A 24894-nucleotide genomic window follows, 5' to 3' on the forward strand; every position below is an offset into this window, starting at 1 on the left:
TCTTAGGCCCAGGCTGAGCCAGATGCCACTGCCTTGCTCCCAGCCCCCTGAGTAACCCAGGGGCTTCTACTGCTTGGGGCTGAGGCCAGGCTCTTTAGGAAGCGAGCTGCTGCACTGGGAAACTTGGGGGCTGTCAAAATGAGACCTGGAAGGGTTTGCACCTGGCACCTTTAGGCTGCAATCCTACAACTCCCTTCTGTGAGAGGCCTGGGCGTGTGCTATCAGAAGTAAGCCTCTGTGTTTGGGAGTAGGCACACTTGCACACCGGCACTACTGAGTCAAAGCTGTTTCTGAGATCCTTTCCCTAACCAGACTACGTGTCCATCAATGTGTCACCAAGGAGACAGAGGCTGGGAAAGTGACATTTATTTTATATATTTCTGTGTCACACTTTAGCACAAAAATTTCCAAGGAAACTTACAACAAGAACAAAACAGTAAGAACAAAAATAACACTAAGACAACCAACAAGCTAAACATTTAAAACTCTGCACAAAGACCAGCGATGTTGCTGCCCTCCCCTGCTGACAGGAGGGCTGTGTGCCTGGCACTGCTTCTGCCCCTTTCTGTTGCCATCTTGACTTGGCCGTTGACCTGGGCTTTGCCTCTCTGAGAGGAATCAGCAGCAGTCACAGTCCCTCGGGGGGCTTGCCTGGTAGCAGTGGGACAACTCAGCCCTGGGGCCAGGTGCTGGGACCAAGGGTGTCATCTCGAGGCAATGCGAGGGATGCTTAGCAGCTGCACAGGACCTGGGGCTTAGCTGGCTCTGTGGAAGAGATGCACCTTGTATGACTGGACTGCCTGCAGCACAGGACTGACCCTGGAACATGTTTAAGGGGTATGTTACCTTATCCATATACCTTCTTGGTAGTGAAAGTAGGAGAAACGGGAAGCTGCCAGCTCCAGCTCCAGCTCACTGGTATTTTGTAGGGAGTGAGGCACTGGGAATCCTAAGTAATGGCAAGCTCTCTTGAGACTCTGGGACACCTGGCTGCAACCTTGGGACCTGTTTCCCACCTGTGAGAAACCTGGAGCTGATTTCCTGCGTGGCAATGACTCTGCTCCTAACCGGTGTGGTACACCTGAAGCTGGTGCCACTGGGGATGAGCAGCCGAGCCCCTCGATGCCTAAGCCACCTGCGCAAGCGGGCAAGGTCTTGCCGGTACTGGTGCTCTCGCAGCAGCAGCTGCTGCTGCGCCTTCAGGTGAAGCACAAGGGATTTCAGCACTTTGGCCTCTCGGATGAGGTCCACCAGCTCATGACGCAGGCGCCGGTTGTCAGCTTTCACCTGCTTAGTGTGCCGGATGAGGCTGCGCACGGCTTCCTTTTCAGCCAGCCTCGCCAGAGCCTGGATCTTCAGCTGAGCTTGCATCTCATAGTCTGTCACCTGCTGTACATGTTCACTCTTGAGCTTGTGCATTTGCTCCGTGTGCAGCACTTTCATGACCAGCAGCTCCTTCTCCAGGTCCCGGATTCGCGTCAGCTGCTGGCATTGCAGCTCCTGGTAAGGCTGTAGGGCTTCAATTTCCTTGTTCACGAGGGAGAGCTTTGTCTCCATCTCTATCAGCTGGGACCTCACATCCCTCTCCTTTTCCTGGTACTCAGTGGTCAGCTTTGCCTTCTGCTTCCGGATCTGGATTAAGTCTGAGAGATTCTGGTCATTCAGAGAAATGATGGCGTTCTGGTTGCGGAGGGTGCGTCTGTTTATGTAGGAGATGTAGACTTTGTTGATATCTCGGATCTTTTGGGCTTCCTTGTCCAGGAACTCGTTTTCCCACTGAAAGTTCCTCACACGCTGAGTGTATGTTTTGATGTGCTCTGTCAAGGTTTCAAATTCCTTCTGCAGGTATATCTCCCTCTCACTGACGTATGGCAAGGAACTTGTTTGCCCCTTGGCTACATCCTTGGCTTTCTTCTTGGCTTTCTTCTTCGGTTTGGTGTTTTTCTTCTTTGGTGGCATCTTGGGCTAAGGGGTCGGGTTCTAGACACTGCCAAATGTGATTATTGTTATTGTTACTGTAAAAGTTGAATTGTTCTTACTAAACTAAAAAGCTCCCCAAACTCTTGCCTCATAGGGGAGTTGTTCCATTCCCTTGATCACATTGCTTTCCCTTTTCCAACTCTAAAATATCATTTCTGAGGGGAGTGACCGGTAGTCAAAGTATGGTTGCACCATAGATTTGTATAGTGGCAATATGAAATTGGCAGTTTTACTTCCAATTCCTTTCCTAATGATCTCTAGCATGGATGCACACTAGGTAAAGACAAATACATGGAACTACCTGCTGTGACCCCCACGGTCTTGTTCTTGGTTCACCAGTGCCAGTTCAGACCCCATTAGCCTATGTGTGAAATTAAGATTTTCCCCCCAACATACATCCCTTTAGACTTTTCTTATTTTCTCTTATTATTAATTAAAATTATACACCACCAACCATCACAGGGTGGTTTACAACATAAAAACACAAAATACATAACATAATAGCAATCCTGCATCTGAATGACAATGTCCATCAACTTTGGGGGGATTCGGCTCCCTAAAATATTTTACGGTGAGCTGAAGGGACCTTGGCCCCTAGAAGTTGGCTCCTTTGCTCCACAATGAAAGCAATATCAAAAGCTGAACTGCACCGCCAGGTTAATCTGGCACTTTTAAATGCCAATAAAGGAGATTGATGATACAAATCAATTTGATCCATACTCACATGCCAAATTCACGTTGTGGGGAAACCTTATATTAAAAATTGATAAAAATATGGTAATATGGAAAAACTGGATGGAAGCAGGTATATTACCTCTGGACCAACTGATAGATGAGGAACATGAGTTTTATACTTATGCTGTTTTAAGATGGGGCTCAGTGGCAGTACTTTCAGGAACAACATCTCCTAACAAGTCTATTTGGGCCACAACTTTCTCAATTTCTGAGACACCTGTGATACCAAGTGTCAGGGGTTCAGGAGCAGAGGCGAGGGAAAGGGAGGAAACAGAGAGCGAGGGGGAGGAGGCAGAAGAAAAGATGAGTGATGACGACGACCCGAGATCTCCGAGTCTTTCCAGTGAATCAGAAGATTCACAAAAAGGAGCACCAGTGGCCAGGGCAAGGGGGGAGACTAGGGGGACACCCCAGGAAGATAGAGCCAGAGGGGACTCAGAGGGGAGCAGTTGGAGATCGGGACCAGCGTCACCGCCAGAGAGTAGGAAAGAGGAAGAGCGCCAGGGATCAAGCGCTGGCAGCTCGCAACAGGAGGGAGGGCACGAGTCAGGAGTGGCCACACCTTCATCGGGGAGCGAAGTGACGGTTAGACGGAAAGTGGAAGGTTGGGCGCGCGCGCCAAGTTCAAATGCACAGGAAGGTGGCGCAGTAGGCAGCCCGGAAAGGGAGCCAGGTCCTAAAACCCGGCGCAAGGAGACAGGAGAGTCAGGGGGGTCAGCGTCAGAAGAATCCCGGAAGGAAGAGACCCAGGGGGGCAGAGGGACCCAGAGGAGAACTGTCAGGCGGAAAAGGTGGAGCAGGGCTAGGATATTAAGTTGGTGCGCAAGGGGCGGAGACTCAGACGGAGCTTCGCCGATCTAAGCATAAGACGTAGGGTTGCACGCAGCAGCTTGAGAATGGAGACTGTAACTCAATAAAGACTTTTATTTAACGATCGCTGGCTAGCGTGATCCTCTGTGAGCTAGGATCTGGAAGTAACCCTGACAGTAAGCTCCGTCTCTTCAAATTGTGGGCATCCACGGCCTCGCGGAGAGGGGAGAAAGCGGGTGCCTACTAGAGAGCTCACGAACGGCAGACAATATGACGGCCGAACAGCAAATAGCGGAACTGAGAGAAGCAGTGTCACGACTGAATGCCGAGGCGCTGGCATCCAGGAAGAGAGAGGAGGACGCAGCTGCCGCCTACAGGGATCTCCAGGTCAGGTTGGACGTGCTTACGAAGCAAGGGCAACAGACACCCAAACCAGAGGGGATTGGGTTGGGGAGACGCGCAGGCGGTCTGGTCTCTCACTTCGATGGGAATTTGCAACAGTACCCCAACTTTAGAGCAGACGTGATGTGTGCACTGCAACTACTGCACAAAGACTTTAGAGATGAACAAGAGAAAGTGGGGTTCATCATGTCCCATTTGCATGGAGACGCAAAAGCATGGCTGCGCAATTTGTGGAGAGATAAGGATCCTGCGCTCCAAAATGCGGACGCCTTTATTAAAGCGATGGATGGGTGTTTTTTATCAAGCATTGACGTGGATCTTGCCCGGAAGGAGGTGCATGGACTAAGGCAAGGGAGAGCCAGCGTAAGGCAGTACCATGCCCGCTTTTTCGCTTTGGTCAGTGCCCTGGAATGGGACAGAGATTCGGCTCCTGTCAGAGACCTTTTTTGGGAGGGCTTGCACAGCTCGGTTAAAGATGAGATTGCGAGGGGGGAGAGACCCCGGACCACGCAGGAGATCGTTCAGAGGGCGCTGGCGGTGGGGGTGCGGCTGGAAGAACGTCCGTGGAGCAGGGAAGAAGGGCGCAGCGGGCGCGAACCAGCCAGGGGCTCCTCCTTCCTTCCCAGAGAAGCAGCGCGTGCGCAATCCACGCCTCCAACAGGGGGAGGGGTGGAACCGATGGAGGTTGGGAGTGCAAGGGCTCAGTCAGCAGCCAGAGCCCTAGCACCGGCAGCAGTGAAAGCGAAGCCTCCTAGAGGGAACAGGAACTGTTATATCTGCGAGGATCCAGGGCATATGGCGAAAGAGTGTCCCCGGAGGCTCCACAAGCACACTGCAGCTTCGGCAATGGTGACTGCAGCAACGCAGCAAGGAGAACCGCAGCAGGGAAACGACGATGTCTGGCTGGAGGAAGAGGCACTGGGGCCCAGCCAGACGTGTCAGTGAAGCAGTCCCCAGGGAATTTACCGCCCATGGACCCCCTCCCGCCCAAGCCAGTAGTGAGGCTCACCGCATCGCTCCAGCTACCCAATGGAATCACCATGGACGTGCCAATCACCGTCGACTCGGGAAGCAATGCAGACTTCATAGGGCAGGACTTTGTCGACCGGCACGCTATACAGTTGCTGCCTGCCACGCTGCCCCTGCAGGTTGTCACGGTGGATGGCAGGGAGCTGCTAGGGGGGCAAGTGGTGAAGCAGACGCCACCTATGGTGCTGCGGCTTGGAAATCACAAGGAAATCATCAGCTTCAACGTCACTCAACTGTCGGACACGCCTATTGTATTGGGCATGAGTTGGCTGGACAAGCACAGCCCGACGCTGGCTTGGTACCAGAGGCAGCTGACCTTCGGCTCTTCCTTTTGTGCTGAACACTGCATCATGCCCCGGCAGGAAGGGGAGCAAGAGGAGTCACAGCTGCTGCTAGGCACGCTGCAAGCGATTCCCCACAAGTACGCAGAATTTTTGGAGGTTTTCTGCGAGAAGGAGGCAGACAGGCTACCCCCCCACAGACCATATGACTGCAAGATTGACCTGCTGCCTGGGGCGGCGCTGCCCAAAGGGAAGCTGTATTCCATGTCTGAGGACGAACTGCAGGAACTCAAAGAGTTCATAGATCATAATTTGGAGCGCGGTTTCATCCGAGAGTCCAGGGCAGCGGGGGGCAGTCCGGTATTCTTTGTTAAGAAGCGAGACACGCCCCAAAAAAGACTCGTGGTGGACTACCGCATTTTGAACAGTGTGACCAAGCCATCGGACTTCCCCATGCCCCGAATCGACGACCTCCTCGCAAAAGTACGCAAGGGCAGCGTGTTCACCAAGTTGGACCTGCGAGGGGCGTACAACCTCATTCGTATGCGGGAAGGAGATGAGTGGAAGACAGCCATGTTCACGCCCCTGGGCACCTACGAATATAGAGTTATGCCTTTTGGATTACAAAATGGCTCCCACGTTTTTCAAGCTTTCATGCATCACGTGTTGGCGGGGCTCCTCTACAAGACGTGCGTCTGTTTCTTGGATGACATCCTGATCTTTTCGGAATCGCAGCAGGAGCATGACAGACACGTCAGGGAAGTGCTGAGCAGGCTGCAGCAACATAGGCTGTACGCCAAGCTTGAGAAGTGCCAATTCGACGTAACGGAGGTGGATTTCCTGGGCTACAAGTTGTCTGACAGGGGGCTCGCCATGGACAGCACCAAGGTTCGAGCGGTGTTGGATTGGAAAAGCCCACGCAACCGGAAGGAGGTCCAACGGTTTGTCGGCTTCGCGAACTTCTATCGCAAGTTTATCAAAGGCTTTGCTATGCAGACAGCGGCCATCACGGACACGCTCAGCTCCAAGAAAAAGAAGTTCGTCTGGACAGCGCAGGCGGAGCAGTCCTTTCAGGCACTCAAGCGTCTCTTCGCGTCGGAAGAACAGCTGCTTCATGTCAACCCCAGCAGGCCGATGAGGGTTGAAACAGACGCCTCAGACAGGGCCGTCGGAGCCGTCCTGCTGCAGAAGGACCCGCAGGGGGTTTGGAGGCCCGGAGCGTTTTACTCCAGGAAGCTCAGCAAGTCCGAACAGAACTACACCATCTGGGACAGGGAGTTGCTGGCCATTCATGCAGCATTCAAAGCGTGGAGGCACTTCCTGATCGGCGCCAAGCACACGGTGCAGGTCTGCACGGACCACAAGAATCTGGAGCACTGGCGCACGGCACAGTTCCTGAACCAGAGGCAGATACGTTGGGCTGAGTTCTTTGCGAACTTCGACTTCCGAATAGAGTATGTCCCGGGGGACACCAACATCATGGCGGACGCGCTCTCCCGTAAGCCACAGTATCTGGAGGACACCACGCCAGCGGCCGCCATGCACATCTTCGCACCAACAGTGTGGGCGTGCGCTGCGGCGACAGTGGACCTGGAGGCGGTGCGACGAGCGTTGCAGAATGACTCCTTCGCGCAAGCTAAGATGGCAGAGATGCAAAGGGGCACGGCGGCGACCGATGGGTTCCAGCTGAGAGATCTGGAAGCAACCCTGACACCAAGCAATTGAGTAATTCACTTGAAACAAAAAAAGCCTGCAATTACTGGCTTGGGGCGGGGCCTGGGGCCTCACAAGGACTGCTCTGCTGCCCAGGAAGACTCTCCTGCGTGAGTGCCTGAGGGCCCTGCTCTTGCCACTTACCATCTGGCTTGGGGCGGGGCCTGGGGCCTCACAAGGACTGCTCTGCTGCCCAGGAAGACTCCCCTGTGGTGAGTGCCTGAGGGCCCTGCTCTTGCCGCTTACCATCTGGCTTGGGGCGGGGCCTGGGGCCTCACAAGGACTGCTCTGCTGCCCAGGAAGACTCCCCTGTGGTGAGTGCCTGAGGGCCCTGCTCTTGCCACTTACCATCTGGCTTGGGGCGGGGCCTGGGGCCTCACAAGGACTGCTCTGCTGCCCAGGAAGACTCTCCTGCGTGAGTGCCTGAGGGCCCTGCTCCTTCTTGCCACTTACCACCTGGCCTAGGGAGGGCCTGACAGGCCTCACAAGGACTGCTCCTGCCACTTACTATCTGGCCCAGGGTGGGGCCTCACAAGGATGGTTGTTGCCATTGATGCTGCTACTGCCCAGGAGGACCCGGAGGAGTGCAGAGCCCTTTTTAACATGTTTTGTTTTGTTTTTGTTTTTTAATATTTCCTTTCCTTTTCGATTCTATATATGGGGTGGGATGGATGTTTGGGTGGGCTGGGGAATTTGTTAGATTTTGATGAATTTGTAATTTTAGCAGTTTTTGTTTGTATTGTTGTATTGTTTTCTGGGTTGTTTTTGTTTTTTGTTTTTACTGTTTTAAGGTTTTATTGTTCTAGGCTGCGAAAGAATAATATTAATTGCCATCAATGGAGGCCACTATGAGGCCTGGGATTGCTACCGTGGAGGGGCGAGGGAGGTATGGCGGTGGGGGCAGATGTTACAGGCGAAGGGGATCGAGATATGGATACGCTCGTACCCTTTCCAATCTGCGCCCCATCCCGAGGGACGAGGGTAGGGTGAGCAAGGATTACTCACCTCCGTCACTGGTGCTGTGCAATGCCAGGTCTATAGGCAATAAAACCGCCACCCTGCGAGATTTCTTTATCTCGCAGGGGGTCGACCTGGCTTGTGTGACGGAGACCTGGGTGCGCGAAGGGGCAACAGTTACCTTACGAGAGATGGCGCCCCTGTCCTCCACCAGTCGCGGACTGTGGGCCGGGGGGGAGGGGTGGCATTATTAATCCGGGAAGATTGTCCTTTCAGGGCTCTACCATCGCCATCGATCCCCGGCATTGAATGTGTTGGCCTAGTGTGGGGCTCCGAGGAGAGCTTGGCTGTCTGGCTGGTGTACCGGCCACCTAGCGCACCAGCAGCCACCCTGTCAGGCCTGCTGGAGGCGGTGGCCGGCTGGGCCTTGGAGTTCCCTAACCTATTGGTATTGGGGGACTTCAACATCCATGCCGATGCCACTCCCTCCTCACAGGCTCTGGACCTGGTGTCTTCCATGGCGACACTAGGGCTCTCCCAGTTTGTTTCGGGCCCCACACATCAAGCAGGCCACACGCTGGATTTGATCTTTGGCGTCGGTATAGATGTGATCATGTCTCCTCCGACGAAGGTGCCATGGTCTGATCACTACGCTCTGAAAGCCAGGATTGACTTTCCACCCCCACCCTGCTTAGGTGGCGAGCCAATTTGGGCTCGCCCGCAGAGGCTGATGGACCCCGAGAGATTCCGCCAAGCCTTGCGGGACCTTGCTCCCCCTGGCGACTCATTGACTGAGCTTGTTGAGGGCTGGAATGCCCAGCTCCAGGCAGCCATCGATGAGATCGCACCTAAGCGCCCTCTGCGACCCCGCAGAAACCGGGCTCCCTGGTTTACCGAGGAGCTTCGGAAAATGAAGCGGGACCTCAGACGGCTAGAGCGAGTATGGCGGGGTGCCCGTGACGGAGCCTCAAGAACATCTTATAGGGCTTTTATGAAAACCTACGAGATGGCGGTGAAGGCTGCTAAGAAGTCATACTTCTCGGCCTCCATTGCATCCGCTAGCTCTCGCCCAGCGCAATTATTTAGCATAATCAGGTCCTTAACGTCCCTTGAGGGACAGCCAAATTTAAATAACAAATTGACACACGGCTGTGAGGCATTTGCGAGCTTTTTTGCGGAGAAGGTCTTGTCGCTCCGCCATGACCTCCCTGCCAATTTGGATACAATAAAGGAACTGGAGGCCCCTCGACTGTCCTCGGGTCCAGTATTGGACCACTTCGACCAGATATCCCCAGCCGATGTGGACAGACTCCTCCGAGCTGGAAAGCCCACCACTTGTCCTCTCGACCCGTGCCCGTCTTGGCTGATTAGAGCGTGTCCAGACGAGGTGCGGGCCCTCCTGGGGAATATCATCAATTTGTCCCTTGGCACGGGGACATTCCCAGGGGAACTGAAGGAGGCAGTGGTGCGCCCGCTCTTAAAGAAAACATCATTAGATCCTTTAGATCTATCCAATTACCGCCCGGTTTCGAATCTTCCGTTCCTGGGTAAGGTGATTGAGAGAGCGGTTGCTGAACAGCTTGGTGGGTTTCTGGATGAAACATTGGCTCTGGATCCATTCCAGTCTGGCTTCCGCGCTGGTCATGGGACCGAGACGGCTCTGGTCGCCCTAACAGATGACCTTCGTAGACAGCTGGATCGAGGCGGGTCAGGGCTGCTGATTCTTTTAGATCTATCAGCAGCTTTCGACATGGTCGATCACGAACTTTTGGACCACCGCCTTACCGACGTGGGGATCCAGGGCACAGTCCTTCAATGGCTGCGCTCGTTTCTCTCTGGTCGGGGACAGAGGGTGGCGCTTGGGGGGGAATTGTCATCGCGCCACTCCTTGGTGTGTGGAGTACCTCAGGGCGCGATACTCTCCCCGATGCTTTTCAACATCTTTATGCGCCCCCTCGCCCAGCTTGTTCGGAGTTTTGGGCTGGGTTGCCATCAGTATGCTGATGACACCCAACTCTATCTGTTGATGGATGGCCATCCTGACTCGGCCCCAGACACACTGACCAGATGTTTGGAAGCTGTGGCTGGATGGTTACGTGGGAGCCGGTTGAAGCTAAATCCTTCGAAGACAGAGGTCCTGTGGCTGGGACGGGGCGATATGGGATTGGGGGGGCAACTCCCATCTCTTGCGGGGGCGCAATTAGTGCCAGCACCGTCCGTTAAGAGTTTGGGTGTAATCTTCGACACCTCCCTTTCCATGGAGGCGCAGATTGCAGCTATAACAAAGGCGGCATTTTTCCATCTCCGCCAAGCTAAGCAGTTGGCTCCTTACCTCTCTCGCCCTGACCTAGCCACTGTGATCCACGCGACGGTCACCTCCAGACTGGATTATTGTAACTCGCTCTACATGGGGCTGCCCTTGAGACTGACCCAGAAACTCCAGCGGGTGCAGAATGCTGCAGCGAGACTCCTTACGAGGTCTTCGCTGCGAGATCACATTCACCCGGTGCTATACCAGCTGCACTGGCTCCCGGTGGAGTACAGGATCAGGTTTAAGGTGCTGGTTTTAACCTTTAAAGCCCTATATGGCCTAGGACCCTCGTACCTACGGGACCGCCTCTCCTGGTATGCCCCACAGAGAAACCTACGGTCTTCAAATAAAAACATCTTGAAGGTCCCAGGCCACAGAGAAGTTAGGCTGGCCTCAACTAGAGCCAGGGCTTTTTCGGCTGTGGCTCCGATCTGGTGGAACACTCTGTCACAAGAGACCAGGGCCCTGCGGGACTTGACATCCTTCCGCAGGGCCTGCAAGACAGAGCTGTTCCACCAGGCCTTTGGCCAGGGCACAGCCTGACTCCCTCCCTCGGCAATCTTCGCAGAGCTCTGGCCCAATGGTTGCTAGTGGCTTGAATTAATTAATTTTTATAATGAATGATTTTAGAATGTTGTTTATGTTGTACCTTTGTACTGTTTTATTGTTGTTAGCCGCCCTGAGCCCGGCTTCGGCTGGGGAGGGCGGGATATAAATAAAATTTATTATTATTATTATTATTATAGAGACTTACTAACCATAAATAAGTTTGATATCCAGATCTTAAGAAATGAATGAAATAAAGAATTAGAAATTTCAATATTACCTAGACAATGGGAAAGTATTTTAGCTGCTATACCCATGGTATCAATGGATCTTAACTTAAGACTTATACAGCAGAAAATAATATTTAGAATCTATTGGACTCCTTTACATCTGTATAAAAAATGATTTGCTAAGATTGCTTTATGCTGGAGATGTGTTAAGGACCATGCCTCCCTGAAACATATGTTTATACAGTGTTCTATACTTAATTTTGGGAGAAAGTGCTGGATTTTATAAATATGACTTCAGAAAAAAACCTAAATTTTTCAGCAGAAAATATTCTTCTGAACCATATGAGTTAACTATATGGAAATCTAAACCACTGAGCCTCTTGGGCTTGCTGATCAGAAGGTCGCCAGTTCGAATCCCTGCGACGGGGTGAGCTCCTGTTGCTCTGTCCCAGCTCCTGACAACCTAGCAGTTTGAAAGCATGCCAGTGCAAGTAGATAAATAGGTATCGCTGTGGCGGGAAGGTAAATGATGTTTCCGTGCACTCTGGTTTCTGTCACGGTGTCCTGTTGTGCCAGAAGCGGTTTAGTCCTGCTGGCCACATGACCCGGAAAGCTGTCTGCAGACGAACGCTGGCTCCCTCGGCCTGAAGCAAGTTGAGCGCTGCAACCCCAGAGTCGTCTTTAACTGGACTTAACCGTCCAGGGGTCCTTTACCTTTTTACCTTTTTTACACTGTGGATTCATGCACAGCTTTTAAAAAAATGGGTTTGGCAAAATGCATTCCCCCCCCCTTTATTGGAATTGGGGATTTGAACCACTGACCTTCTGATTGGCAAGCCCTAGAGGTTCAGTGGTTTAGACCACAATGCCGCCCACACCCCCACACCCCCGGTCCCTAATCAACCGTGTAATGGAATGGGGGAAAGAGGCAAAGTGGAGCTCCAGCTCTAGCAGCAGAAGCAGTTTCTGTTTCACAGTTCCATTTTATTCTGAACTATTCAGACATAATTTGGAGGACCAGGTTTGGTTTGGTAGGGTTGTAACAGAGAAACTGAAGCAGATTCAGAAAAGGAGAAGAAAGTTGGTCAAAGATGTGCAAAACCTATTAGAAAAGGTTGAGGAAACTGGCTTTGTTTAGTCTGCTGTAGACTTGGGGAGGAGAGGCAGGAGAACAACCTTCAGGCACTTGAAGGGCCATTCTCATAAAGAGGTCAAAACCTTGCTCTCTGTCACTCTCCCCACAGGAGAAGGCAGCACTAGGTCTAATGGTCTTCAATCTCACAACTGATGGTTGGGCTGGAGTTCAAAGGGATTCCTGTGGACTGCCTAAGACTGCAGTTGTTCTTGTGTGGAAATAGAGTGACTCCCACAAACGCAGCAAACCAGTGGATGTCTCACTAACCTGGGTGCTATGATTGCCTCTCTTATCCCCCAATTCTTGCCTGGCACACCTCCGTGATGACCAGAGGAGAGGCTGTAGAAAATGCACAGGAAGCTGCAGTTGGCTGACAACCACCGGACATCGTTGGAAAGTGGGTTGTTTCCATGGCGATGGAACACTGGCATAACTGACCTTGTCCAGCACTGCCAGCTGGCCTTGTGGCCCAACTCTAGGCTTTGCCTAGGCTGCTGTTACAAATGTGTCAGAAGTGGTGGAGGGCAACAGAGGCCTTGGCACCAAGAGAAGGCAGTGCTACCATGCAGGACATGCTGAACTCTTTAGTGTCTCCAATTCAGAAAGGGCTCTTTCTGTCTACCACGTTTTTTGGAAGCTCATCCCCACACAATCCTCCCTCAAAATAAAACAGCCTCAGTGTCTTTAGAAATCACTGGCATTTTTTTAAGGGAAAGGTTTCTGATTTCCCTGCTTCTTAAGCCATTTCTACCAAAGTTCACAAGAATTGTATGTTGAACTTCAGTAAATTACTCCAGAACCAAAACTCACAGTCAATTTCTCAACACTAACAGCACAGGAGTCCAACAAAACAGCTGGAAGGTGCCATGCTGGCAAATGTCACATCAGATCAGAGAACCAGGAGCCAAGGGCTGTGAAAGGCCTTCCAAAGGGCCAAGCCCATTGAGGCTTTGTGGAGGGCTAGACCTTCGCTGAGGTCTCACAGGGTTAATGTTCCTCCCTCACCTCACTAAGCTGAGTTGCAGCCTGGCTGGTCTCTGGCCCCACCTACCCTGCCCTCCACAAATCCACTTGTTTCCTAGACCTTCTTGGAGGTCCCAATTTCTGCCTCTAGGTGGAAGTTTCTTGTTTCTGTCTGCACAGCCTTGGCTGCTGTGTGCAGTGGGCAGGGGCTGCCTGTCCCTGGGGCCTCCTCCACTAGGGAGCATAGTCAAGGAGTTCTTTGTCCCTCAGATAAGGTGGCCAGAGCTCATAGCCTATCTGAGAAGAGAGTTAACACTTTTTGTCACTTGCTCAGCTTCCACAGCCAGTCCAGATGAGTTTTCTGGGAAAGACACTGGGGAGTGGAGTCATTGGGCAGTGACCTGAGAGACAGAATTATTATTTTTCCCCCTTAAAATGATTTAGACTTAAAAAGCAAAATCAAAATTTATTTTCTCTCTGAGTTGGTACTCACGTATGATTATTAGAAAATCTTAATGCCTTGAAATGCTAAGGTCTAGAGAGCAAAATCATAAAAGAAGTGGAAAACCTCAGGGTCCCTTACCTAAGAGACCTACAGCAAACCTTTTTAGAACTAAAATATCCACCTGACGAAGTGAAACAACAGCTCAACAAAGCCAGACTGATAACTTGCTGCAAGACAGACCCAAAAGAGAAAGTAACAGAGCACCACTAGTAATCACATACAGCTCCCAAGTTAAAACAGTTCAATGCATCATCAGAGATCTACAACCTCTCCTAGACAATGACAGTTCTCTTTCTCAAGCTCTGGGAGGAAGATCTTTCATTGCCTACAGACAGCCACCCAATCTTATACAACTCCTCACCCACAATAATTCAACAACAAGGCTTGACATGGACATTGGTACCAGAGCCTGCAATAAACCCAGATGCCAACTTTGCTGCCACATACACCTAGACAACACCATTACTGGCCCCAATAACATCCAACATACCATCTCAGGACTATTTAATTGCTCTTCTTCTAACATTGTGTATGCCATCAAATGCCAGCAGTGCCCTTCAGCTCCCTATATCGGATGAACAGGCCAAACCCTACACCAAAGGATAAATGGACATAAATCTGATATCAGAAATCACAAGACAGAGAAACCAGTAGGAGAACACTTCAATTTCCCAGGACATTCAATAAAGTATCTCAAAATAGCTGTCTTATTACAAAAGAATTTCAGAAACAGACTAGAAAGAGAAGTTGCTGAATTGCAACTTATTACCAAACTTAAAACCGTGGAGAGACCTGGTCTGAATAGAGACATGGATGCTTAGCTCATTATATAAAGCTATTTTTAGCCATCTCACCCATTGCTTTTTCCTGTAACACCAATTGCAGTAATTAACAGGTTTACCACACCTATCAGCCAATCACCCATTCCCACCACCCTTCTGAGTAATACCCCTCCCCACCCTCTCACTATATATAAGGGTCTGGTGACTTCTGTTTCAGCGTGTCTGAAGAAGTGTGCATGCACACGAAAGCTCATACCAATAACAAACTTAGTTGGTCTTTAAGGTGCTACTGGAAGGATTTTTGAAATTTTGTTTCATATACACTTGACCCAGATTCCCCTCGCAAAAAGAAAGCACCCCGAACAGAACCACTGAGGGAAAGGTCCATTTCTCCGAAACCAAAAATTGTTTCGAAAGACAACCTGTGACTGAAACAGAAAACCGAGCCCCTTCCCCTCACGTTGTGCAAGAAAACCTTCACATTGAAGTTGTTGAAATCTGTACTTTGAGTACTTTAAAAACCAAGAGCATTACAGACAGTACTTCTGAAGATAACTTTGAATTCAAGGGTGTGGACGATTGCTCGAACAAAGTTTATTTCAGCTTAGGAAAAGCACCACTGAAAGATGAGCAAGAAACCAGAGCGTCTCCCAAAGTGAGCCGCAAATGTGCAAATAGGAAACACGACCCAAAAAGGAAAAGTCTGTATGCCTTTTCAAAGGCAGCCCAGGCACATTCAGCCACAGACGGAAACATTGCTTGTTTGTTGGGCTCTACCAATCTGGAGCCATCGCTCTACCAGTCTGGAGCCATGGAGCAGAGTGCCCTCTAGTCACCCCTTCAGAGATGACACCCGGGGCAATCCACTCCCCCCGCCCCCCTCTTCCTATGCCACTGTGCAGAATAGACTGGGGAGGAAAGCAGATGGCGAAAAAGATGGACGGAGGATGGAGAGGAGACTGGAAAGAAGAACCACTGAGAAAGCAACCAGGAAATAAAAAGGCTAAGGGGCCTGGGATGTTAAGCTGAGGAGGGGGGAAGTAAGTGTTAGGTTGTGGGTTGACATAGCAGCCGGCACAGAGATTTCTTCAAGTAGCTCTTTTATTCTGGTAAGCTGGAAATAAACTGACAGCGAACAGCTCAGCCGGCCTGTATTTATAGTCAGCCGGCTGTCAACATTGTAACCATAACAGCTCAGAGTTCCCGCCTAAAATAACGGACGCGGAACTGAGTGAAAACTATCTACAGACCTGAGTGAAAACTATATACAGTATCCCCCTGTTGGCCCAGGGTGAAAACTACACTACATAACACCCCTCCCCACCGAGATAAGGCGTTAGTTACAATCGTAATGGTTTCCTTATATACAGCACTACGCGTAATGGTTCAATTAGGCACAAAAGCATATCGGTTACATTTCCCTACTTAGACCAACAGTGATACCTGTCCAACAACATAGTCCTTTAAATAAGTTGGGCGCTTGGAAACTCTGCCAGACCGCCGGTGTCAGGGTTATTTCCAGATCCTAGCTCACAGAGGATCACGCAAGCCAGCGATCGTTAAATAAAAGTCTTTATTGAGTTACAGTCTCCATTCTCAAGCTGCTGCGTGCAACCCTACGTCTTATGCTTAGATCGGCGAAGCTCCGTCTGAGTCTCCGCCCCTTGCGCACCAACTTAATATCCTAGCCCTGCTCCACCTTTTCCGCCTGACAGTTCTCCTCTGGGTCCCTCTGCCCCCCTGGGTCTCTTCCTTCCGGGATTCTTCTGACGCTGACCCCCCTGACTCTCCTGTCTCCTTGCGCCGGGCTTTAGGACCTGGCTCCCTTTCCGGGCTGCCTACTGCGCCACCTTCCTGTGCATTTGAACTTGGCGCGCGCGCCCAACCTTCCACTTTCCGTCTAACCGTCACTTCGCTCCCCGATGAAGGTGTGGCCACTCCTGACTCGTGCCCTCCCTCCTGTTGCGAGCTGCCAGCGCTTGCTCCCTGGCGCTCTTCCTCTTTCCTACTCTCTGGCGGTGACGTTGGTCCCGATCTCCAACTGCTCCCCTCTGAGTCCCCTCTGGCTCTTTCTTCCTGGGGTGTCCCCCTAGTCTCCCCCCTTGCCCTGGCCACTGGTGCTCCTTTTTGTGAATCTTCTGATTCACTGGAAAGACTCGGAGATCTCGGGTCGTCGTCATCACTCATCCTTTCTTCTGCCTCCTCCCCCTCGCTCTCTGTTTCCTCCCTTGCCCTCGCCTCTGCTCCTGAACCCCTGACAGCCGGGGACTGGTAGCCAAGTCCGGAGGGCCACACAGTTCTCGCTGAGGCTGTGGTGCGGCCCTAGGTGGCGTTGGAACCAACTCCCCTGGATCCGCTGCTGTGGGTGGAGCCTCCGCAAGTGGAGTGGTCTGAGTCTGTTCTGAAACGGCTTGGTTCGGCTCCACGCTGGCAGTTTGCGAGGGAGGTGTAGGTGGGGCCTCGCCATCTGTACGTGTCTCTTCCGGAGCCGCAAGCGCAGTTGGGGGCACCTCGGTAGTGTCCAAGTCCCCAACCCTGCGCCTAAGCTGGTCTATGTGCCGTCGCCACAAACGTCCGTCTTCGAGTGCCACCTGGTATGAGCGAGGTCCAGTGACTCCCACTACTGTGGCTGGCACCCAAGGGATGTCCCCCACATAGTTCCGGGCAAAAACCTGGTTTCCTGGGACAAATGACCGTGGTGCGTTGGCACAGCCTGGGGGTTCAGCCACGGCAAAGTCTGGGTGTAGCCGGTCGAGCGGTGACCTGAGGCGGCGGCCCATAAGCAGTTCAGCAGGGCTCCTCCCTGTGGCCGCATGAGGGGTGATGTGTTGCACGAACAAGTATTCGGCGACCCGCTCATGCCAGTCTCCCCGGTCCAGGCGCGCCAGTGCCTCTTTTGTCGAGCGCACCATTCTTTCTGCTTGCCCGTTGCTGGATGGATGAAAAGGTGCCGTTAGGGCATGGCGGATGCCCAGTCCCAAAAGATACCGCTCAAACGTGCCTGACGTGAACTGCGGTCCGTTGTCAGAGACCAGGACATCAGGACACCCATGCGTTGCAAACAGGCCTTGCAGCACCCGGATGACAGCTTCGGTAGTGGTGGAGGGCATCAGGGCGACCTCCAGCCATTTGGAATAGGCGTCCACCACTACCATAAAGGTCCGGCCGTGAAAGGGGCCAGCCAGATCGATGTGCACCCTCGACCAGGGTGTCTTTGGCGTCTCCCAGGTGTGTCCCTTAGCTGCCGGTGGTGCAGGCCTCGACTCTTGGCACGCTTGGCAGGCGGACACCCAGGCAGTGATGGCATCGTCCATATTAGGCCACCAGACGTAACACCGAGCCAACGCCTTCATTTTGACAATTCCCGGGTGGCCAACGTGCAGAGCCTCCAGGACGCGCTCACGGAGTCCCTGGGGAATCACGACGCGGTCTCCCCACAGCAGACAGCCGCGATGAGCTGAGAGTTCATGTTGTCTGGTTGCGAAGGGCTGGAACTCCGATGCAAAAGGCCCTTGTGGCCACCCCCTCCACACCCAGTTGAGCACCCGGCTGATGGTGCGATCCTGGGCAGACGCGGAGGCCACAGTGGCAGCCGATACAGGTGCTGTCGGAAGATCCTCAATCAGAAGGAGCGATGAAGCTGGAGCCGGGTCTTCCACAAATGCTGGAAGAGGGCAACGGCTGAGGGCGTCGGCATGGCCCATCGATTTCCCCGGGCGATGGATGAGCCGGTAGTGGTAGGCAGCCAGGAAAACAGTCCATCGCAGCATGCGTGGTGAGAGGACCGGTGGAGTTGGACGATCACCGGCGAGGAGGCCCAGGAGTGGCTTGTGGTCAGTGATGAGGTCAAAAGTCCTGCCATAGAGGTATTCATGGAACCTCTTCACTCCAGCCACAAGTGCCAATGCCTCCTTGTCGAGCTGGCTGTAATTCCGTTCCGTCGGAGATAGTGTCCTGGAAAGGCTTCGCAAATGGTGTAAACAGGAACGGTTTGGATTCTTAGATCACGGACTGCAGTTTCTTGAAGATGGACTTCTGGCAAGTGATGGGCTGCACCTCACAACGGTTGGGAGAAATGTTTTTGCCAAAAATCTCAGAAACCTCATCAGGAGGGCTTTAAACTGACTAATGTGGGGGAGGGAGACAGTGCTCCTGAAGGTAGGAGTCTATCAATTAATGAAGATGATCATCCAAATGTCACAGACCAAGTGGAGCAAACAGCACGCGGACCTAGTGGAGGGAGGAAAAAATCCTTAAATAAGAGACACGGGGGAATGATTAATGGACTTCAATGTCTGTACACTAATGCGCAAAGCATGGGAAATAAACAAGATGAGCTTGAGCTCTTGGTACAGCAAACTAAATATGACATAATAGGCATCACTGAAACCTGGTGGGATAAGTCCCACGATTGGAATGTAATAATGGGGGGATACAATCTATTTCAGAGAAACAGACCAGACAAGAAAGGAGGAGGAGTGGCGTTATATGTCAGGGGTGTGTATACCTGTGAAGAGATCCAAGATTTAGAACCTCAAAGCCAAAGTGAGAGCATTTGGGTCAAAATTAAGGGAGAGAAGAATAACAAAGACCTCATTGTGGGAGTTTACTATAGATCCCCAAGCCAAACGGAGGACATAGATGATGCCTTCCTGGAACAGATGGCCAAGCATGCAAAAGGAAGGGAGATAGTAGTAATGGGGGACTTCAATTACCCGGATATTTGTTGGACGTCAAACTCAGCCAAGAGCATAAGGTCAAACAGATTCCTCACTGGCCTTGCAGACAACTTCATTGTCCAGAAAGTGGGAGAAGCAACAAGAGGAACAGCCATTTTAGACCTGGTCCTAACCAATGTTGATGACCTGGTTAGTGGGGTAGATGTGGAAGGATCATTAGGCGCGAGTGATCATGCTCTTCTGAAGTTTACTATACAGCGGAAAGTAGCAGCCAAGCATACTAGGACTCAATTTCTTGACTTTAAGAAAGCCGACTTCATAAAACTTAGGGAAGTGCTGGGTGAGATCCCATGGACAGCAATACTAAAAGGAAAGGGAGTTCATGATGGCTGGGAGTTTGTTAAGAGGGAGATACTAAAAGCACAATGTCAGGCAATACCAATGAGACGGAAACATGGAAGGTGCCTAAAGAAGCCAGGGTGGCTATCTAAAGAACTTTTAACTGAATTAAGATTAAAAAAGGATGTGTACAAAAAATGGAAAAGGGGGGAAACCACCAAAGAGGAATTCAAACAAATAGCCAGCACGTGTAGACACAAAGTCAGAAAAGCTAAAGCACAGAATGAACTCAGGCTTGCTAGAGAGGTTAAAAGCAACAAAAAAGGCTTTTATGGGTATGTTCGTAGCAAAAGGAAGAACAAAGAAACAGTGGGGTCACTCAGAGGAGAAGATGGTGAAATGCAAACAGGGGACACAGAAAGGGCTGAACTCCTCAATGCCTTCTTTGCCTCAGTCTTCTCCGATAAAGAAAACAATGCCCGACCTGAAGAATTTGGAGCAAATGATTCAGCAAAGGAAACACAGCCCAGAATAACTAAGGAGATAGTACAAGAATATTTGGCTAGTTTAGATGTATTCAAGTCTCCAGGGCCAGATGAACTGCATCCAAGAGTATTAAAAGAACTGGCAGATGTGATCTCAGAACCACTGGCAGTCATCTTTGAGAATTCCTGGAGAACAGGCGAAGTCCCGGCAGACTGGAGGAGGGCAAATGTTGTCCCTATTTTCAAAAAGGGGAAAAGAGAGGACCCAAATAATTACCGCCCAGTCAGTCTGACATCAATAGCAGGGAAGATTCTGGAGCAGATCATTAAGCAAACAGTCTGTGAGCACCTAGAAAGGAATGCTGTGATCACCAATAGTCAGCATGGATTTCTGAAAAATAAGTCATGTCAGATTAACCTGATCTCGTTTTTTGACAGAATTACAAGCCTGGTAGATGAAGGGAACGCAGTGGATGTAGCCTACCTTGATTTCAGCAAGGCATTTGACAAGGTGCCCCATGATATTCTTGTAAAGAAGCTGGTAAAATGTGGTCTTGACTATGCTACCACTCAGTGGATTTGTAACTGGCTGACTGACCGAACCCAAAGGGTGCTCATCAATGGTTCCTCTTCATCCTGGAGAAGAGTGACTAGTGGGGTGCCACAGGGTTCTGTCTTGGGCCCGGTCTTATTCAACATCTTTATCAACGACTTGGATGATGGACTCAAGGGCATCCTGATCAAATTTGCAGATGACACCAAACTGGGAGGGGTGGCTAACACCCCAGAGGACAGGATCACACTTCAAAACGACCTTGACAGATTAGAGAACTGGGCAAAAACAAACAAGATGAATTTTAACAGGGAGAAATGTAAAGTATTGCACTTGGGCAAAAAAAATGAGAGGCACAAATACAAGATGGGTGACACCTGGCTTGAGAGCAGTACATGTGAAAAGGATCTAGGAGTCTTGGTTGACCACAAACTTGACATGAGCCAACAGTGTGACGCGGCAGCTAAAAAAGCCAATGCAATTCTGGGCTGCATCAATAGGAGTATAGCATCTAGATCAAGGGAAGTAATAGTGCCACTGTATTCTGCTCTGGTCAGACCACACCTGGAGTACTGTGTCCAGTTCTGGGCACCACAATTCAAGAAGGACACTGACAAACTGGAACGTGTCCAGAAGAGGGCAACCAAAATGGTCAAAGGCCTGGAAACGATGCCTTATGAGGAACGGCTAAGGGAGCTGGGCATGTTTAGCCTGGAGAAGAGGAGGTTAAGGGGTGATATGATAGCCATGTTCAAATATATAAAAGGATGTCACATAGAGGAGGGAGAAAGGTTGTTTTCTGCTGCTCCAGAGAAGCGGACACGGAGCAATGGATCCAAACTACAAGAAAGAAGATTCCACCTAAACATTAGGAAGAACTTCCTGACAGTAAGAGCTGTTCGACAGTGGAATTTGCTGCCAAGGAGTGTGGTGGAGTCTCCTACTTTGGAGGTCTTTAAGCAGAGGCTTGACAACCATATGTCAGGAGTGCTCTGATGGTGTTTCCTGCTTGGCAGGGGGTTGGACTCGATGGCCCTTGTGGTCTCTTCCAACTCTATGATTCTATGATTCTATGATTCTAAGTAGGCGAGCGGTGCTTCTCTTCCATCTGGAAAACGGTGACTAAGGACAGCACCGATGCCAAAAGGTGAGGCGTCGCAGGCAAGGACCAGCGGCCTGGATTCACTGTACTGTACCAGCACACTGTCTGAAGGAGAGCCTTGACCGCGTTGAAGGCCGCCGTCTCCCGATGACACCAGGCCCAAGGCGTCTTAGTGCTAAGGAGTCGGTGAAGAGGCTCAGCCACTGTGGCTTTGTGGGGCAGGAACATGTTATAAAAGTTCAGCAGCCCCAGGAATGCCTGCAACTCTGTTTTGTTTTTTGGGGTGGGGGCCTGCTGGATAGCGCAGATCTTGGATGTGGTTGGATGAAGGCCGGAGGCATTGATAAGATAGCCCAGGAACTCTACCTGTGGAACGGCAATCTGGCACTTCTCCCTCTTTACCTTGAGCCCGGCCTCCTGGAACCTGGTCAGCACGGCACGGAGGCGCTCGAACAGCTGCTGGTGTGAGTCTGCAGACACCAAGACGTCATCAAAATATGGTACCACGCCCGGAAGCCCTTGCAGGAGACGCTCCATAAGGCTTTGGAAGATGCCAGGAGCCACACTCACCCCGAACTGCAACCGGCGGCAACGGAATGCCCCCCGGTGGGTGACGATCGTCTGGGCTTCAGCAGTGGCATCATCGACAGGCAGTTGTTGATAGGCTTGGGCAAGGTCCAGCTTAGCGAAGACCTTACCCTCACCCAGGGAATGCAGCAGGTGGTGGACAACAGGAACCGGATAAGCGTGCTGCTGAAGTGCCTTGTTAATCGTGCACTTGTAGTCAGCGCAGATTCTCACCGACCCATCTGGCTTGACAGGCGTGACGATGGGGGTTTCCCACTTTGCGTGGTCAACCGGCTCCAAAACTCCTTGGGCGATCAGTTTGTCCAGTTGTTCGTCCACCTTAGCCTTGAGAGCAAAGGGAACCCGGCGTGGCTTTAGCTTGATGGGGGCGACTTGTGGATCAAGGCTAAAGGAGATGGGCGTACCTGTATATTGCCCCAAGGTGCCGTCAAAAACCTCGGCAAAGTCTTTGACCAGACCCTCAGTCTCTGCGTTAGAGATGCAGTTGATGCCGGTGATTTCCAGGCCGAGGGCATCAAACCAGTCTAGCCCTAGGAGGCTTGGCCGCTGACCTTCGACCACCACCAGTCGGAGCAGGACCGAAAAATCCTTGAAGGCGATCCGGAACCGGCCAACGCCTACCACGGGAATGTCGTTTCCCTGGTAGTCTCTCAGGTGTACGCGGTGAGAGTCGAGTTGCCTTTTGGACACTCTGGGTACCAGTCTTTTGAGGGTGCTCCATGACACGATGGACAGGGCAGACCCGGTGTCGATCTCCATGTCACATGGAGCTCCTTCAATGAGCACCGTGACGTTCAGCTTGCGTCGCGTTGACGAGTCGGTTTGGCCAATCGTGGTTCCAGACGGGCAGCGGCAGTTGGTGAGAGCGAAACAACTTTCCTTGGCAAACTGGAGTGAAGACTTGGACTTGCGAGTCGATGAAGGGGGGGTGTCAGACGGAGCCGATCGGCAGACCTTAGCGATGTGGCCCCTTCTGGAACACTTCCTACAGATGGTGTCTCTGAATCGACACTTGGCACGGGAATGGTTGCCTCCGCAGCCAGCACATTCCAGTTGGCCCTTGGAGTTCTGTTGGAACTTCCTGCGCTCCCGCTTTGTCTGGTGCACATCATCGTCTTCACTGGAGGATGCCTCATCACTGCTGGCCTCTTCATGATGCACCGGAACTGGCTCCCTAGCAAGACGCGGGCTGCTGGACTTGCGGATCTCCTGAGCGGAGCGTTCAGCAGCTTCTGAGGCCACAGCCTCCTCAATGGCTTTCTGTAGCGTGAGGTCTGGCTTGGCTAGGAGACGCCGTTGCAGATGGATGTCCTGGACCCCGCAGACGATTCGATCCATCAGGGCATCGTCTAAGTCTCGGAACTCACAGTGCATTGCAGCCTGTCGCAGGGCGGTGGTGTAGTTGTTGATTGACTCCCCCTCTGCCTGGTTCCGGTGGTAGAACGCATGGCGGGCAGCAATCTTGGACGGCTTTGGTGCGTAGTGGCTGCGGAGCTTCTCTTGGATCGTGTCCCATGGTGTTTCCTGGACTGCTTCAGGCGCAACCAATGCTCGGGCCGTCTCAAACACCTCAGGCCCACAGAGGCTGAGGAATAGGCCCCGCTTCCGATCCTTTGATACTGCTGTCAGCTCGTTGGCTTGGAGGTAGCAGTCGAACCGAGCGAGGTAGGAGTCCCATGATTCAGATGCTGGCGCAAAAGGCGGTAGAGGCACAAGTGAAGCCATGATTCCGATGCCGGCGTGAAGGGCGATGGATGGAACACAGTGCTCCAGCCAGAACAGTCAGCTCTGAATTGGTTCTGCCCAGTGATTTCGCTCAGTGATTTCGCTCAGTGATTTCGCTCTGTGATTCAGCTCAGTTCAGAGGCTGGCCGCATCTGGCTGTGCTCTGATGTCCATCCATCCCACCTTCGTCGCCAGTGTTAGGTTTTGGGTTGACATAGCAGCCGGCACAGAGATTTCTTCAAGTAGCTCTTTTATTCTGGTAAGCTGGAAATAAACTGACAGCGAACAGCTCAGCCGGCCTGTATTTATAGTCAGCCGGCTGTCAACATTGTAACCATAACAGCTCAGAGTTCCCGCCTAAAATAACGGACGCGGACCTGAGTGAAAACTATCTACAGACCTGAGTGAAAACTATATACAGTATCCCCCTGTTGGCCCAGGGTGAAAACTACACTACATAACAGTAAGTAAAATTGTTAAACAGAATTAGAGAAAGAGGAAAGGGGCTCTAATTATATAATAAAATAATAATAATAATAATAATAATAATAATAATAATAATAATAATAATAATAATAATAATAAATTTATTATTTGTACCCCACCCATCTGGCTGGGTTTCCCCAGCCACTCTGGGTGGCTTCCACAGAGACCAAAAATACACTAAAATGTCACACATTAAAAACTTCCCTGAACAGGGCTGCCTTAAGATGGCATATTAAAGGCATATTAAAGGTATAGTTAATCTTAAGATGGCACAGGAAAAAAGCTGAGTCAACTTCCGCCTTCTTCCTCACAGTAAAGGAACCAGCAGCAGCGTCAGGATGATATAGCTTAGAGGCTGATCAACGCAATAAACTGCTTCTGTATAGCAACCTTGTATTACCTGCAGCAATGTCTAGTGACAAGAGGCATAATTGCCACCAGCCAGTCCAAATTAATGGAAAAGACTGGGAAACCTTAGTAACTCATTTTAACAATTCTAGTATTTAAATATATTTGCAAATATTTTCTTACCAATTCTTCTAACCATAGATAACATAT

The 24894-nt window shown here is 51.3% G+C and overlaps 1 protein-coding gene across 1 annotated transcript; it reads right to left on the reverse strand.

The window, feature by feature from the left end:
* Positions 1-350: 350 nt before the first annotated feature.
* CCDC166 (coiled-coil domain containing 166) lies at positions 351-12556 on the reverse strand. Its single transcript, XM_082235186.1, has 2 exons — positions 12397-12556; positions 351-1987 (listed from the first exon to the last, which is right to left on the reverse strand). Exon 2 carries the CDS (start codon positions 1957-1959, stop codon positions 913-915), a length of 1047 nt encoding a protein of 348 aa, XP_082091312.1. The 5' UTR covers positions 1960-1987; positions 12397-12556; the 3' UTR covers positions 351-912.
* Positions 12557-24894: the final 12338 nt, after the last annotated feature.

The sequence above is a fragment of the Podarcis vaucheri genome, assembly GCF_965113315.1.
Source record: "Podarcis vaucheri genome assembly, chromosome: 8".
NCBI classification, from domain to species: domain Eukaryota; kingdom Metazoa; phylum Chordata; class Lepidosauria; order Squamata; family Lacertidae; genus Podarcis; species Podarcis vaucheri.